General features: G+C 47.9%; 1 protein-coding gene across 1 annotated transcript; it reads left to right on the top strand.

Moving 5' to 3' along the window:
* Nucleotides 1–2416: 2416 nt before the first annotated feature.
* spry4 (sprouty homolog 4 (Drosophila)) lies at nt 2417–9002 on the top strand. Its single transcript, XM_076022038.1, has 2 exons — nt 2417–2746; nt 5323–9002. The coding sequence occupies exon 2, from the start codon at nt 5373–5375 to the stop codon at nt 6579–6581; it is 1209 nt and encodes a 402-aa protein (XP_075878153.1). The 5' UTR covers nt 2417–2746; nt 5323–5372; the 3' UTR covers nt 6582–9002.
* Nucleotides 9003–16824: the final 7822 nt, after the last annotated feature.

Here is a 16824-nt window from a genome sequence, read left to right as displayed (position 1 = left end):
AGACGAGCTACGACGGGTTATTTCGCCCTGCCCAAACTGAAAACTGATGCTTTAAAAAGAACAGTAATGTATAGGGCAATTACACATTGAGACAGGCTTCCACAGCATCACATTTTTAGTAGTGGCAGAATCGGCTTCAAGAAGAGACAGAGAAAGGAAGTTCAGATGAAGCAGAATGTTTTAAATAGAATTTAATTTTATCAGTTTATACATTTCAACGGTGTTATATTTGTTAGATTTTTCTTCTTGTTGTTTAAGTTCTATTTTGTGTGATTATTATTATTATTGGATGATGAGGACGACAATGATTATCATTATTATTGTCATTGTTGTTGTTGTTGATGATTTGATTGCTTTGCCTAAGTTATGCTCTTAGATACATTTGGCTTTAGTTGGATTTATTTGGTTATTTGTTGTTGTTCTTTTCACTTGGGATAATTGATTTTTGTTTCTGTCTGTTTGCTTTTAGTTTTATTTAGATTTTTGTATCAACATTATGGATTTGTGAATATAAATGTGATATTGTTGGACCCCAGGAAGAATAGTTGCTGCTCAGGCAGTGACTAATGGGGATCTCAAATAAAGAATAAGAGGGAAGAGAGGATGATGTGAGGAGGGGGCCAGGAGTGGACAAGGAGACACAACGTATTCCTCACCATTGCAATCTAATGTCTGCAAACACGAGAGCTGCAGTAAAGATTCATGCCCACAGCGGTTCTGGGACCGCAAGCTTAGGCAACTTCTAGCTGACTCCAATGCACGTCTAACGTTAAAAGTTAAGTTATTCTGAAGACATTAGCTAGCTAGCTAGCTAGCTAAAAGCTGAGGACAAAGCACGTTGAGGACATTTCAATTTTAGTATTATGTAACTGAACTGAGCGCTGATAGTCACTTGCTACTGCACATAAAATTAAGAAAAGGAAAAGAAAATTACTCACCGAGTGAAGTTAAGCCAACCCTGACTTTCCACTCCTTGTCGTCTCCTCCTCGCTGTTGCTGGAGCAGTCTGGCAGCGTGAAATGGCCACAAGGTCACTTTCTCTGCTTCATGCACACGCGGTTGGAAGTTGCACTAACTTAATACTGTAATACAATATTAATATTTCACTAACTTAATATTTCTCCTTGTTACGTGAAGGCAGAAGTGTTTACCCGAAATCATTGTATTTTTTGAGTTAAGACGTCTTTCTTTCTATTTAATTTTCATTAACTTATACTAGGTAACTAGATAACTAATAGGTTATCGACTTAATAACACAATGTACGTGTAACAAAGCTCACGTTTTTAAGTCATGCTAACTAACCTCCCGAATCATTTTTAGGGTATAGATAGACTAATAGTACAGCCTGCGTGTGCACATGACACATTCAGCGTCTTCTTCCTCTTTTATTTAAAGTTTTCCATTATCAGTGCTAAAAAAAAAAAAAAAAAAAAAGTGTGTGTGTGTGTGTGTGTGTGTGTGTGTGTGTGTGTGTGTTGGTTTAGAACCGATAATAGGGAAACTGTTGTTAACCTTTGACTGGCTAAAAGCCCTCAGCAAAGGGAAGGGAGGAGGGGGAGGGTCGCGCGCGCGCACACACACACGCACACACACACACACACACACACACACACACACACACACTGGGATGTCGGGGTGAAAGGAAACTCACACTCATTTCCTCCGTGTGGTTTCGGTACAAATCAACAACATCCTGTCCTTTTGTGAATCCTGCCTGCCCTCATGCTGGGTCGCGTTTCAAAGTGGGCGTGAACATCTCCACAGCCCCCCAAGCCCCTACACACACACACACACACACACACACAACGCAGCGTCATGTATTGCATGTCGCAGTGACATGTTCTTTTTCTCTCTCTTTTCTGGAGATTGTGAAAGCCGCATTTAAAAAAAAAATAATAATAATAAATAAATAAAAATCTCTTTGCGCACTGTCTCCACCTCGCACCAGGACGAACCCGCGACCCACGCACATCTTATCTCTTACGCAACGTGGCCACGAGCACGTATGGAAGGGGGCAAGAAAGAAAGAAAGAAAGAAAGAAAGAAAGAAAGAAAGAAAATAAGAAAATAACGATGGGTTGCACGAGGGGAGGACTAAAAACACGGAGAGTCGCAGGATAAAAGCTGAATCTTTATGTAAATCAGTCCCGACATCGCCCCCCCCCCCCCCAACACACACACACACACACACACACACACACACACACACACACACACACACACTTCATTCGCCATTTCGTCTCATTCATAAAAATGTCGCGCCTGCGCACTGCTGCCAGGAGTCCTCCCCATTCATAAAAACGTAACCTCCGCTTTTCAGCCGCCCCTCCCCGAGTGGCCGAGCCCTCCCATTCAAAAAAAAAAAAAAGGAGGAGGGGAAGCGAGAGAGAGAGGGAGACGGATTCGACGCGCCTGCGCAATGGCCCTCCCCCTCTCTCCACCCTCCCATTCATAAAAACTCTGCGCCCTCCCCCTCGGTGGTTGCAACATCACAACCGAAGCTCTGCGTCCAGAACCGCATTCGCCCTTTTTACACAGCAGCAGCAGCAGCAGCAGCAGCGGAGGTGGATCGGGCTTCTGCTCCCGTCTCCTCCTCAGCCCCAGGAAGGACCGCGGCACTCGGACTAAAACTTCCCTCGACAGCCGCGGAGCTGCTGCTCGCAGCCTGGACCGGAATATATCCTGCGCGCACACCAGCTCGTGCCCGATGAGGAGATGAGATTTTTTTTTCTCCCTGAGACTGCGGTGAGTGTCCGCAAACGGCGCTTCCACTTCTATTACACAGTCGCTATGATAATTATTCAGAGCATTAGTATTAGTATTGTTGTTGTTGTTATTCGCTCTCTCCAGATCCAGCAAGCAGCGGTGAAAAAGGTGTGTGTGTGTGTGTGTGTGTGTGTGTGTGTGTGTGTGTGCGCGTGTGTGTGTGCGTGCGCGCGCGTGTGTGTGTGTGTGCTTTGAGTCAATATTTAACTAGCGATTTCGCAGCGCCGTGAGGGCGAATAGGCTTCTTCCGCCTCCTCGTCGAGAGGAGAGATACAAAATATCATCATCATCATCATCATCATCATCATCATCATCATCATCATCATCATCATCATCATGGGGGGGGGGGGGGGGAGCGCAACTCGTTGTAGGGGACGTCCACTTCCTTTCTTCCGGGGTTGAGTTCCGTGGCTGGAAGCTGGGCTCGGTTCGGCTCGCCTCGGTTCGGTTCGGTTCGATCCCGTTCCAGTGCCTCTCCCTCGGGCTGCGTGTCTCTCCCGGGTTCCGCGGGTCGGGAGGTGTCAGGTGTTTGGCCACGAGCTCCCAGAATATCAACCAACTTCCGCCAGCGAGTCCACAGAAATAAAATATATAGAACATTATCCATGCTCCGTCTACGGGGGTCTTTACCGGCAGCCATGAGCTCAGTCCCCCCGGTACCGAGCAGCTGTGACTCAGTCCGCGGGAGGAGGGGGGCGGGGGTGGTGCTGGTGCTGGGGGGGCGGGGCGGGGGGGGTTTGAGCGAGCACGCACGCACGCACGCACGCACGACGCACTTAAACACACACAACTCACGCCGCTTCTTTCTGCGGAGCCTCGCTGTCGAGCGAGATCCAGTGACTGCCGGCGATGTCGCAACAGGTTGGTGGTGGAGCGTCAGAAAAACACCAGCCGAATAAAATAAAAAAGCGCAACGTAAAATAAATGAAAATAAAAAAAAAATACTACAGCACCGACAGACAGCACCGACAGTAACACAACGCCGATCAGAGGAGAATCGAACACCAAGCAGGCTCCCTGGGACTAAGACAGGTGGTCAGTCTTAAAGGGTCGGTGCCGGCTCGGACGGGTCTTCATTCACCTTCTAGTTTCCAGGAGAGCAGAAAAAGAAAAAGCCGCCGCCGCCGCCGCCGCTCATTCACGACAACTCGTCCCATTCTGGCTCTTGATGACTGGACTGCTATGATTCATTCCTGCGGCGCCTGCGCAGCAGCAGCCAGAGTGCAGAGTCCCGTTCACAAAAATCTGCAGTTCCCGTTATTAACAACAATAATAATAATAATAATAATAATAATAATAATAATAATAATAATAATAATAATAATCTGAAACCAACTGGGATTTATTCAGTGTTCAGGTTCAATGTTTGCAGTCGACTCGCAAGCACTGTCAGTCTTCTGCCACAAGGAGGTAATATTTCTGTTGCTTGTCGTCTCCATCGTCATTTTTTTTTCTTCTTCCTTTGTTCTCTTTCTAGCGACCCTCTGTTCTCTTCTCTTCTCTTCCCTTCGCTGCCTGTATTCAGCCTGGTCTTTTGCATGCACGCCCTGCTCTCTCCTGCTCTCTGCTCTCAGCACAGAGACCCGTCCGGCTTTGTCCCATCGTCACAGTTAGAAAGGAGGGGGTAGGGGAAAGTTGAGGAGGAGGAGGAGGAGGAGGATGAGGAGGAGGTTGTGAAAAGGGCCCAGTTAGTTTTCAGTCCAAAGATCAAGATGGTTTTGAAAAATGTCTAAATTCAGCACTGCGGAGGGAATTTGGCCGAGAGACGACGGATGCAGCATGTTTAAGTGGAATAATAATAATGATAATAATAATGATGATCATTCTGTTTGTCTTGGGGCAAAATTGTAGAATTCTGTCTTTTTATGCGTTGATTTTTTTTTCTTTCTTTCTTTCTTTCTTTCTTTTTAATCCGGTGGCGTTGGACGTTCTGCCAGAAATTCAGACGTGAGGAAAATAAAAAGGGAAATAGTGCGACTGACATCAGGTTCCCCTGGATTTCACTTTTGTAACTGGGACAGTTCACCCTCTGACACGAATGCACGTTGTGTTTGTCGAGGCTTAGGGTGGCTTTTTGTTTTTGTTGTTGTTGTTGTTGTTGTTGTTGTTGTTGTTGTTGTTTTTTGTGTATGTGCGTGAGTGCGGCCTGTTTTGATCTGATTGTACCGTCAGGCTCTGCCCACCCCAGACTGTCACATGTCCCATAATGACATGTAATTAGGTCCAGAAAATGAATAGAAGCGATAGGACAAGAGAAGCTTCATTTCTGCTTATTTCTTTCACCCCAAGCCGGTCGCAGCAGCAGCAGCAGCAGCAGCAGCAGCAGCAGCAGAGACCTTCAGAGGAGGGGGGGGCGAGCCTGCTGCTGCTGTGGAGGATCAACCGCTTTTTCCTTTCTTTGATGGTGCAATGAATTTCAAGACGCCTGTGATTTGGCGCTTTGCAGATCAAAGATGATGGATTGATGGATTGATGGATTGATGGACGGATTGATTGATTGATTGATTGATGGATTGATTGGCTGCCTTTAACCCTTCCTGCCTGTGTCTTCGCAGCACCGCTAGATGCTGCTGAAGTGACGCCGTGCAGGGCAGCAGCCGCCACCATGGAGTCCAGGGTGGCCCACCACATCCCCGGGGGGGCCTCCTCCATCCTGACCCAGCCCCTGCTGGAGGGCCGGGGGCCCTATGGCCGCCTGCAGCTGCCGCAGCAGCAGCAGCCGCAGCAACCGCTCACCATCTACCCCATCGACCAGATCAGGTTGTCCCACTTGGAGAACGACTACATCGACAGCCCCTCCGTGGTGTCCCAGCAGCCCCCCAGCCACAAGGGGGCCAGCCGGAGAAGCAACTGGCTGGGCCATAGCCAGGAGGCCTTCTCTGGGGGGGGCAACCACAACCACCAGCAGCAGCAGCAGCAGGCCAGGTGCGAGGGCACCCCCTTCTCCCACCAGGATGCCACCACCCATCCCTGGATCTCCTTCAGCGGCCGTCCCAGCTCCGTCAGCAGCAGCAGCAGCACCTCCTCCGACCAGCGGCTGCTGGACCACGCTGCGCCCCATCCCACTGTGGACCAGCAGCCAGGCTGCTTCATGTCCTCCACCTCAACCTCCAAAGTCCTCACCTCCTCCACCCCCTGCTCCACCTCCAGCTCCACCTCCTCGAAAGCCAAAGTCCTCACCTCCTCCACCTGCTCCTCCTCCTCCTCCTCCTCCTCCTCCACTTCTTCCTCCACCAAGGACTCCAACAAGACTGCAAAGGTGGCCTCCAGCCATCAGAGGGTGCCGCTCCCACTGCCTCTTCTGCCGTCGTCGCCAGCCGAGAAGAAGCACCTGCTGCTGTGCGAGCACTGTGGCAGGTGTCGCTGCAGCGAGTGCACGCTGCCGCGCCCGCTGCCTTCCTGCTGGGTGTGCAACCAGGAGTGGCTGTGCTCGGCGCAGAGCCTGGTGGACAGCGCCACCTGCATGTGCCTGGTGCGCGGCGTCTTCTACCACTGCGCCGCCGACGACCAGGACGACCACGAGGGCGACGAGGGCTCCTGCGCCGAGCGGCCCTGCTCCTGCTCCGGGGCCCACTGCTGCGCCCGCTGGTCCTTCATGGCCACGTTGTCGCTGCTGCTGCCCTGCCTGCTGTGCTACCTCCCAGCAGCCGGCGCCACCCTGCTGGGCCAGAGGTGCTACGACGGGCTGAGCAGGCCTGGCTGCCGCTGCAAGAGTTCCTCGCAGGGGGGAAGCGGCGGGGGGTTCCTCCTGCTGCGGGGGGGGACCAAGGGAGGTGCACTGGAGAAGCAGCAGCAGCAGAGGGAGGGGGCGTGATACAGGACTTGAGTGTCTGGAGCAGCAGCAGGAGACTGAAGGACCTTCATACCTTTAGACCTTCAGACCATCAGAGCTTTAGGCTAGACCATCATCTCCACTGACTGGTGGTCAAAACTAGAGGTACTTTAGTGAGTTCTGGACCTGTGATTGGTTCTGGAGGAGAGACATTGGGCCGCATGGCAAAAGTGTGTTTGGGTTTTTTGTTTGTTTGTTTGTTTGTTTTTGTGTGTGTGTGTGTGTGTGTGTGTGAGTCTAAAAAGACTGCGAGGTGCCACATTATCTCTGCTGCTCAGAGATATAAAAAAAGCTAAACAAAATCATCACAACAACAATGACACAATCACAATTTTAACATGTGTTTAACCCCCCCAACCAAAAAAAAAAGCACAGCTCCCTCCTACAGTAGAACTAACAGGACGTCCCTTCAACGACAACAAACAACAAACAACAACAAGAACAACAAGAACAACAGCCCCTTGCCAAACCCCCACAAGCCCTCTCACCCCCGACCTTCTCAGGGACTGTTGAGAATTCCTCACTCTACTTCCTCTTTGCACAAGAAGGTGAAGAAACATTTTGAGGTTAAAACAAACAAACAAACAAAAACATCTGGTGAGGTCGGTGATTTTGGAAACTTCTGGAAACAATAAATGTGAGCGGCCAGACAGGATTGTCATTGTTGTGGCTCTTGTTGTTGTTGTTGTTGTTGTTGTTGTTGTTGTTGTTGTTGTTGTTGTTGTCCCAACCTCACCTGCCACTTGCACAACCTTTGTTCTTTTTTTAAATAATAATTTAAATTAAAAAAATCAGTTCAATAAGATCCTGTTCGAATGACGCAGGCCAGATAAGCACAGCGTTAGCCACCTGCGCTAGCTCGCGTTAGCCCCGCCCCTCTTCCACTCCCTCAACCCCCAGCCTGTGTGAGCTACTCTCTCTCCCACTCAGCCAAGAGGAAGCTAGTGCCCTCTGCTCCTCGCCACCCCCTAGTGGTCGCCCTCACTTTTCTCTTTTTCTTTATTTATCACGCTCGCCACTTTTTTACACTTAAAGATGCGTCGCTTCGTAAAAAACTGACGTCACAAAACCTCAACCACCACATGCCCTCAGTCTGGCCCCGCCCATCCCTGGGTGTGTGTGTGTGTGTGTGTGTGTGTATGTGTGTGTGTGTGTGTGTGTGAGAGAGAGAGAGAGAGAGAGAGAGAGAGTGTGTGTGTGTGTGTGTGTTACACAAAGTCGATGTACGTGTTGAGACACAAAACAAAGAGGAGAACAAAAACCATCCCTTCGCCTTCAATTGAACAAAGACAATTTTTGCAAACCCGAGCAGGAGAAGCTGAAGATTGGCTGGGCAGGCTGGGAAGGATCATAGAGCTATGCAGGTGACAATGTTGAAATTTACTGTAAATAGTTTGACAACATTTGTGTTCTTTGGAAGAAGAGACGTGAAAAAGTGAAAAATGGAGACAAGTGCATGGTACAATGTAACAACTACAGTTCAGTACAAAGAGTATCTATATACTGTATATAGAAAGAGAGAATATATTAGATATATGTGAGAATTTGAGGGTGAGATTTTTTTCTCCAGAGGTTACGAGCAGAAGTAAGAGGAAAAGAAAGACTTTGTTTTTGGAGAAAAGAAAGATGAGAGCAACTCGGGGTGTTTTTACTTTTTTTTTCCCCTGCCGCTCTCAGCGGCAGCGAGCAGCTCAGCTGGTTCAGACCGGTTCCTCTGGTTCCTCAGCCGAGTACTAGAGACCGTGAGGATGGCAGGGAGCTCAACACCATCCAGGATGGAGCCACTTCCTGCTGTTGCTGCTTTGTGCCTCAGCTGCTCCTCCTCCTCCTCCACCTCTTCCTCCTCCTCCTGCTGCTCCTCCAGCTCCTCCTCCTTCTCCTCCTCCTCTAATGTCCAATCAGCAGCCCAGGGGCCTTGATTGACAAACACAGCTGCTGCCGTGCAGAAAACTTGTCCCACTACAGAGAGACAGACGCTCCTCTTCCTCTCCCCTTCTTATTTTAACCTCTTTCTGTCCTCCTTTTTTGTTCTTTGTTGTTTCACAGGAGACGTCTTCTTCTTCTTCACCTCCTCCTCCACCTCCTTCACCTGGCTGCTGAGTGACGTTCGCCTCAATTTAGCTTTAGACTTTCACACATGCTGCCCAACTAGTGGCTGTAAACGTCCTCACCCCCCCCCCCCACTCAGTGTTGCCCCCTCGTGGCCGGTCATGGTTCCTCTTGGCTTTTTCCTCTCTCACGGGTCTATTGAAGCAGATGGAAATGGTCCCATGACTCCATTCTTCTTCCTTTATGCCTTTCTGCAACGTGGGCGGGTGGAGAAGGAGGTCTACGCTTTTTGTTTTGTTTGGTTTGTTTTCATGTTTTGTTTTTTGTTTAGATATACCGGGGAAAAAAAGAAAAGAATCTCTCATATAAAAGGTTCCCTTTATAGATATATTTATTTTGAAGTTCTATTTTATATAGTATTTATTTAGATGCCAACTTTTTCTTTTTGTGAAGAAAGCTTACGCTGAAAAATGGAATGTACATTGACAACGGAAATATATATTGTTAAGTATATCTGTGTGCCGTGTGGTTACTCTCTCTGTCTCTCTCACACACACACACACACACACACACACACTAACACACACACACACAATGACAATGCTCGAAATATTATGAGACGCACATGTCAAACGTTGTTGCTGGTCTAAGGATGTTTTTTTTTTTTTGATAAACAGTTTTTACGCAATCAAACTTCTAAAAACAAGCCAGAAAAAACAACAACAACAATAACACAGGCCAAGAATTCTTGGACCCAGTCTTGAGAGAGAACTTTTTTCAGGTTCTGGTTGCTTTACATTAACACTCCCTGAGACTTCCAGAGCTCCTCCCTTCCTGCGTCTGAGCAGTCGGCCCCTCCATAAAAACACTGGAGGGCTAAATGAAGCAGCGTGACTCGGGGAGGCTGAGAGGAAAACATGAAATACAGCAGGAAATAATTCAGTAGCCTTCAGCTTCCTCCGGACGTCAGGACAGCCGGCGCGATCTACTCAGATAGTGCCCTATCATCAGATCAGTGTGTGTGTGTGTGTGTGTGTGTGTGCAAGTGTGTGTGTGTGCTAACTCGCACGTTGAACGGACTTCCGTCTAGTTTATAGGGGTGGTCTGTTATAATCTGAATGTGCAACATTCCTTTATCTTCCACACACACACACACACACACACACACACAGCCCACCTGTACTGCTGTTACCCCGAGGCGCCGCCCACCTCTCCCTCCCCCCTCACACGCACACACACACACACACACACACACACACACACACACACACACACACACACATACTCCCATCCCCCACTCCTCCCTACACGCCCCCTTCCTGGGTGTGAACCCTCGTGCAGCTGGAGGAGGGAAGATGTGCAAGCATAGCCGAACAGAGCCGAGCCAGGTCGAGACGAACCAAACCGAACCAAACCGGGCATCGCGTTGCATAACACAAAGAAAAAAAATAGTTTAATTTTTTAATTTGTTTTGTTTTTTTCGCGGCAAACTTCCTGCAGGCGCTGCAGGCAAGAACAGACAGAGCTTCCTGTTTACCCACAAATCTGTCGGCACCCACCTAACACCACACACACACACACACACACCCCACACACACACACACACACACACCTGCATTTGACTTCTTCTGCGGCTACGTTGTTGCCTCCACACGTACCATCAGCGCAGGAAGGTGAAGGCGCTGATTAGCTGGAGGAAGTCGCTGTTCAGCGCGCAAACCCAACACACAATCAGCCGATGACGTAGCACAATACAGATTTTTTCCCACCAACAGCATCAGCAACTCGTCGGAAAAATGAGCTGCAACGCAGCACTGATTCTTTGAACAAAAAAACAAAAAACAATTTAAATACCTTTGTGACATGTCTCCACTGTCATCCTGCAGTTTTCCTCACATACGTCATGTGGCACATGTAACGCCTCATTTGAAAAGGTGTCCTTCCTGTGGCCATGCCTGGCCTAACGGCTCTGGAGCAGAGCTAATCATCACAGGGCGAAGACCCAATTATATTTACAATGTTTATTTTTCTTTTTTTTTCTTAGAATAGTTGTGCCACCGTTTTCCGGCCAAATTTGACCCCCTGAAAATGCGCGAAAAGTCACCAAATTTAGCATGCAGTGCATGTCAGAACTCCCATACAATTTAACCTACCAAAGAAACTGTACAAACCTGCTCAATAGCGCCCCCTACATAGACCAAAACACAAAAATGGCCATAGCGCCCTCTAGCCAGGTCGTAGACACATGGGAGAAAGACGCACGTGTTGCTTCAATCCATACCTAATTTTCGTATGGTTGATCTTTTACCCCAAATAAACCGGAAGTGAGATATTTTCACTTGTAAAAATATCTTGTTCTTAAAAAAATCTCAAAACACAAGACTCAGAAACCGTTAGTGCTTTCAGCTTGAAATCGGAGTGTGACATACTGTGGACTGTAGACCTTCATGATTGAATATTCTATTTTGAACTTTCCAGATCCCAACCGTTTTAATTTTACGGCCCTGTAAAGTCTCAGTCAGACCTGCCAACAAATTTAATCTATTTAAAAAACTGTACATATCTGCTATGTAGCACCCTGTAGACATCTTGAATTGAGTTTGCGCCGTCTATGAAGGTACTGTAAGTGGGAGCATGGCATTGCTCCAACATCCCAATGGTCTGACGGACTAATGGGACGTCGGACTAATGGGATGTTCTCATTAGTTTGAACTGGACGAGTTAGCATTAGTCCAACTTTCCAGTCCTACCATTCACCATACACAAATTCTGCCAATACACCTGTAATATAAACAGTTTAAAATAATTTAGAATAACAAAATTAATTTGTTCCCCCGCCCGGAGGATCCCCTTGCTGGACCTCCCCGGCCAGGCGCATTTCCTCCGCAGCAGTGCGTCACAATCGGCTCCGGGTCGGATTGGAAGAGCTCGGGGATGAAGATGGCTCGAGACCCCGTAGCCGCTCACTTGAGCCATACATCTCTATTATTATTTATATGTTCCTGAATAGAGATACTTATCATCAGATCTCAGCCAAGTTGAGAGAAATGAGCGCTTGTCAGAAAGTAGCGATGACAGTTGATGGGACGTCCCATTAGTCCAACATCCCATTGGTCCGACTTGTGGCCGATTTTGTTGGACGAATACAGTGTTTCTCAAAGTGGTTGGGGCGCAGAGTCACAACTGGGGGGGAGCGAAACACCGGGCGGGAGGGAGACGGGGTGCCAGAGGGAACTAATGTTTTCACGTCTGAACTTTTTCCACGGCGGAACAATTAACAAAAATGTTCCGTAGGTTGTAGCTAAGAAAAACGCTGCCCAGCCCACAGAGCTGAACATGCTGTGTGGCTCAGTGTTCAGGATGGAGTTTCTCCACTTTTGTCTCACTAGTATGTAGTTCAACTGACGTAGAATACCTGGGGCTCGGTCTTGGAAGGTCCACCTCTTACCAGTTCTTTTACAGATCATAGTGATCACTGCCAGCTCCATGTTCCATGAGAAGGGCATTGAGGTAAGCGCCAATCCTTGCATTGAAGTCACCCAGGATAGCGAAGAAGTTGTGCGCTGGGACATTTGGGACCGCTGTTTGTGTCCACTTCTTCAGATGGTGAAACGCTGGTGGGTGAGTACACTGTTATGACTATCATTACTGGGTTGCCTGAAAACTCTGCAACAAGGATCCTATCGGTGTGATGGTGAACCCGATGGAGAGCCTTATGTGCCAGAGAACCCAGCATTAACCCTATGCCCAGATGCCCCATGATCTGATGATCTGAAGAACTGAAGTTTGTTTTGGTTCCCGGAATGTAAACGAGTGACTCAAGAGGCCACACACACTTCCACCTCCTTCCTGTTAACACACGTGTGTCGAGTCAACATTGCTACGAACCACAAAAATCACCACCACGACCTGCTTAAAGCTGCCTCTTACAGCGACTACAGGAAACAGGTCTGCCTTCTGTTTTCTTACATACATTACAGGCCGTTGTGTATCCCTGTGTGTGTGTGTTGGCTGACCTTGGCTGACCTTCACTCCCTCCTGTTATGTTTCTCCTTCTGGTCACAGTTGCTGAAGTCACGTGATGTTTGTCAGATTCACTCAAAGCCCCTCCCACCTGTATGCTGCCTCAGCCAATCAAATCCCTCCACCAAAACATCTGTTGGTTGACGAATCAACACCCAGCTTGTCCGGGATCTTCCGCCCTTTAGTACATGCATGGAAACCCACAGGGTCTTGGGGCCCTGGGTTCCTGGGGCCCTGAGCTGAGTATCAGCCATCCTGAATTAGAACTCTGGACTACAACTTCTGAAGTCGACCACAATCGCACCAACCACCTTGTTGTGATGTTTTTCTCACTGAAGCAGGAGAGAATCCGTAGTGCTCGTAAAGCCAAGGACACACTGACAAAACCACAGTGTTAGCCGGCTAGTGGCTAACCATTAGCCACTAGTTGCTAGCTGCTAGCACTTGTAGTTTGGACCTGGATTCAGAACAAACCTGAAAGTTCTGGTAAGAGAGGCAAACACATACAGAAGGCAGGTAAGGAAAGAGTGAAAATCTCAGCAGAAACTCCTCGACTCTTGATACTTGTGTGAGGGTGTGTGTGTGTGTGTGTGTGTGTGTGTGAGGGAGAGAGCGAGAAAAGGGGGCGTCATTCAACAGTCCCTCCAGGAGCGTCAGATATTGGATTAGTGAACTAATCTGCCTAATCTGTGTGCGTGTGTGTGTGTGTGTGTGTGTGTGTGTGTGTGTGTGTGTGTGTGTGTTCAGACTGTCCTCTCTCCTTTGGCCGTCGCAAACAAGAGGCCGAACACTACTTTTACGTCACAACTGAATTGTAATTACCTCTTTTGTCTGACTCAGCTGATCTCATTCATCTATAGCTCGATTGTATTCATTTTGTCTTTGTTACTCATAACTTCGGTTGTTCTTTTCTAAAGACAAGGGGGTAGACCCTACAAAAGAAGGGCGCGCAGCGGTAAAATTGCGGCACGTTTTGCGGCGAGATTGCAGATGCGGGGATCCACAAAGGTTTTCGCGCTAATGACATGCAGGCGCAAACACTCCCACAAGTGCGGATGTTGCGGTCTGGCAACCTGAGAGCAGTTTGCGCCAAAGGTTGTTCATGAGTGCATGTGTTTGGTTTGTGTTCATGGGTGCACAGGAAAAGAAAACAAAAATGTTCAGATCGTGGGCTGGCTGCCCTCGCTGCTGATGCAATGAGACATGCAACAAAATTAAAGCGAAACATTCTTTATCTCTTTAAAATTTCCCGTTCTCGGAGGTCAAACAGCGAAACTCTGCTACGACAAACGCGCTCCTGCGCGCGCCTGGCATTACGATGCCTCCTCTGTCTAACCAGACTGCTGCCGCAAGACGCGTTAGTCATTTGATAGGACTTTATATTATTTTATATATATTATTTTTTATAGTTTTTATAGAGTAAGGAAACTGGCCTCCATTCAGGTATTCAGGTCCTGGAGGCCTCCCTTCTGGACACGAGCGCAAACTCTTTCTGGATCTGCCGCTGTTTGAATGAGCAATCACTTTGTGGATCTGGCCCCAAGTCTGCTAAAAGTGCTGCATTAAAATGCAAGTAGACACTAGAGGTTTTTTCATTCTGAATAAAAAGAGCACAGTGAACCAAGGAGTGATTAGAGACACCTACTGGGACAATGCAACAACTTTTAAAAACACTAAAATGATGTTCAAAGCAATAAAAAAATGATCCAGTCTGGCCAGAGACATGGTGTTATCCCTACAGTGACACCAGGTGGACTGCCTGGTCTTGCCGTTGGAACCCCTCTACACGTCTTTTAAATCATGAGTCGCGATGAGAAGCTTCAGCCAAGCAGACGAAGCAGGATGAGGCTTCAGATGATTCTTGTCTATTGCTGCTTCAGCAGTGTAATTAAACATCACCCCCCAGAAATGAAATGAGAAATCATCAGCAACCCCACCAATGACATCACATAAAACATAAAAAAAAAAAAAAAAAGCATTCTGTTGACGGCCGAGACGGGGGCATAAACACACAGGGAAACCAGTTTTTGTGCTTCAAACAACGCCTTGAGACCATGATGGCGTGTCCGGCCATGATGTCATGTAGCTCCACAGACTGAGGACTGAAAGGCTCTGAAAAAGAGGATCTCCACACCACACAGACAACTTGTGGCTGAGGAAGAGCTGCCCCGGCCACTCCTTCCCCCAGTCCACATCATTGTTACTGCCACTGTGATTCTCCTAGAGGAAAATCACGTCCAGCTGTTTCAGTTCAAACGTTCCTAAAATATAAAAGAGAGAGGCTCTCTTTGCTGCAGTCCATGCTCCATTAACAATAATGGTCACCATTTTTTCAGACTGTAGATCTCCTGATCACTAAAAACGCCATCTCCTCTACGGGCGTGTTTCCATTGGCTCTGTGACCACGAGACCGTTGGCGGAGTCGACGCGGTGAAGCGGCACAACGTTTTCGTCAGCGTCATTTCTCTGCATTGTTCTGGCGTCCGTGTGAGCCAATCGGTGCCCTGCTCGTCGCTATGTCACCACTAAACTTGCTTCGTCTCGCTTGGCCCCTCAACAGCACCCCGGCGAGGCAATGAAAACACGCCCTAAGTCAGTTTACCGATCTTATAAAACCACTGAGATCAGTGAAGAACAGCTCAGGTTTAATTGCCTTCTGACCTTTAGTTTACACTAAGAACCTCCTAATCTTCTCAAGTGAGTAGGACAGAGGTGTGCAAATCAGTCGGTCGCGATTTACCGATCGATCGCTCGAAAAAGGCGTTTCCAAGCGGTTTCCGCACCGCAGCAATCCCTAACCTACGTGCTGAAAAAGACAAAAAGATACTGCACAACATCTTAACGTAAACACGCTTTTACTGACCAAATCAAACACAGGCAGTTATAACCTTAACACTTTTAAACCATATGTTTGCTGTGGAATGAGCAGACACGTTAACCAATTTAATCCTATTCATTTTTTGATTTGGCCACTGGCTGGCTACTGGCGGAGCCAACTCCACCCCCGAACCGTCACAGAGTCACCAGCTCTGTCCCAAACCGCCATGGCGTCACAGGCGGAGCCAACTCCGTCCCCAAGACAGAGAGAGAAAGAGAGAGAGAGAGAGAGAGAGAGAGAGAGAGAGAGAGAGAGAGAGAGAGAGAGGGAGAGAGAGGGAGAGAGAGAGAGAGAGAGAGAGGGAGAGGGAGAAGACAGCAGCAGCACCTGTTCTGCCGCCATACAAAGGCCCCTCTGTCCTCATCCCGCCAGCACAATGGCGTCCGGGAAGCTGACTTCCTGTCTGCTGGGACGAACAAATGGCACAGTGAGAGAGTGACTGTCAGAGCCTGATCCAGTTCAGGCAGCTGGGTACGCACACACGCACACAATTACATACACACACAGCAGGGCAGAACTCTGTGGTGGGACAGGAAGTGGAGGAGGGCGAGGAGCAGAAGGAGGAAGAGGTAGGGGAGCAGGAGGTGGAGGTGGAGGAGAAAAGGAGGAGCAGCAGGTAGAAGCGCACAAACAGGTCAAGACTAAAAAATATAATTTGGTGCTGAGGTGCTTCAGAAATTAGACTGAACCCAGTCAGTGTTTAGTCAGGACCCGCCTGTACTCTGAAACAATGAGTTTATCAAAGTACAAATACTTTGTTGCTGTACTTCAGGAGATTTCTCCAGTGTCTGTACTTCACCTGCAGTATTTCTCTTCCTGATGACTTTTCACTTTGAATGCCTGCATTTGTTTACACGCTAAGGAAACTCTGCTGTTTCTGACCTCAACCAACTCATTTATGCTTCTCTGAATAGTTCACCAACTGGAGATGTTTTTGTTTTTGGGATTTTTCTGTCTTTCTTTTCTCCAAAGCTTATTTATTTATTTATTTATTCTTGCTGCACCGGACAATAAATTCACTTTGACTTATTCCGTGGAGTGAGCCAGCTTCAGACCAGGCTAAATTTCAGGATCTATTTAATCTCACCCCTCATCTCAGTAAACAGTCACCACCAACTGAAACCAATAGTTATTCCACTGAACACTACACATTGTTATCACATTCAACTAGACCCATTATTATAATGACCCATGTTGTCATTATTTCAACATATGGAATCACTTCATTTCATTATTATAGATAAATTAGTTAAGAAAATGTTGCAATTATTTCAT

Source organism: Nelusetta ayraudi, unplaced genomic scaffold (assembly GCF_046127955.1).
Source record: "Nelusetta ayraudi isolate G7.1 ecotype Tasmania unplaced genomic scaffold, CSIRO-AGI_Nayr_v1 ptg000011l, whole genome shotgun sequence".
In the NCBI taxonomy this organism is placed as follows: domain Eukaryota; kingdom Metazoa; phylum Chordata; class Actinopteri; order Tetraodontiformes; family Monacanthidae; genus Nelusetta; species Nelusetta ayraudi.
This window is presented reverse-complemented; position numbering and strand designations above follow the sequence as displayed.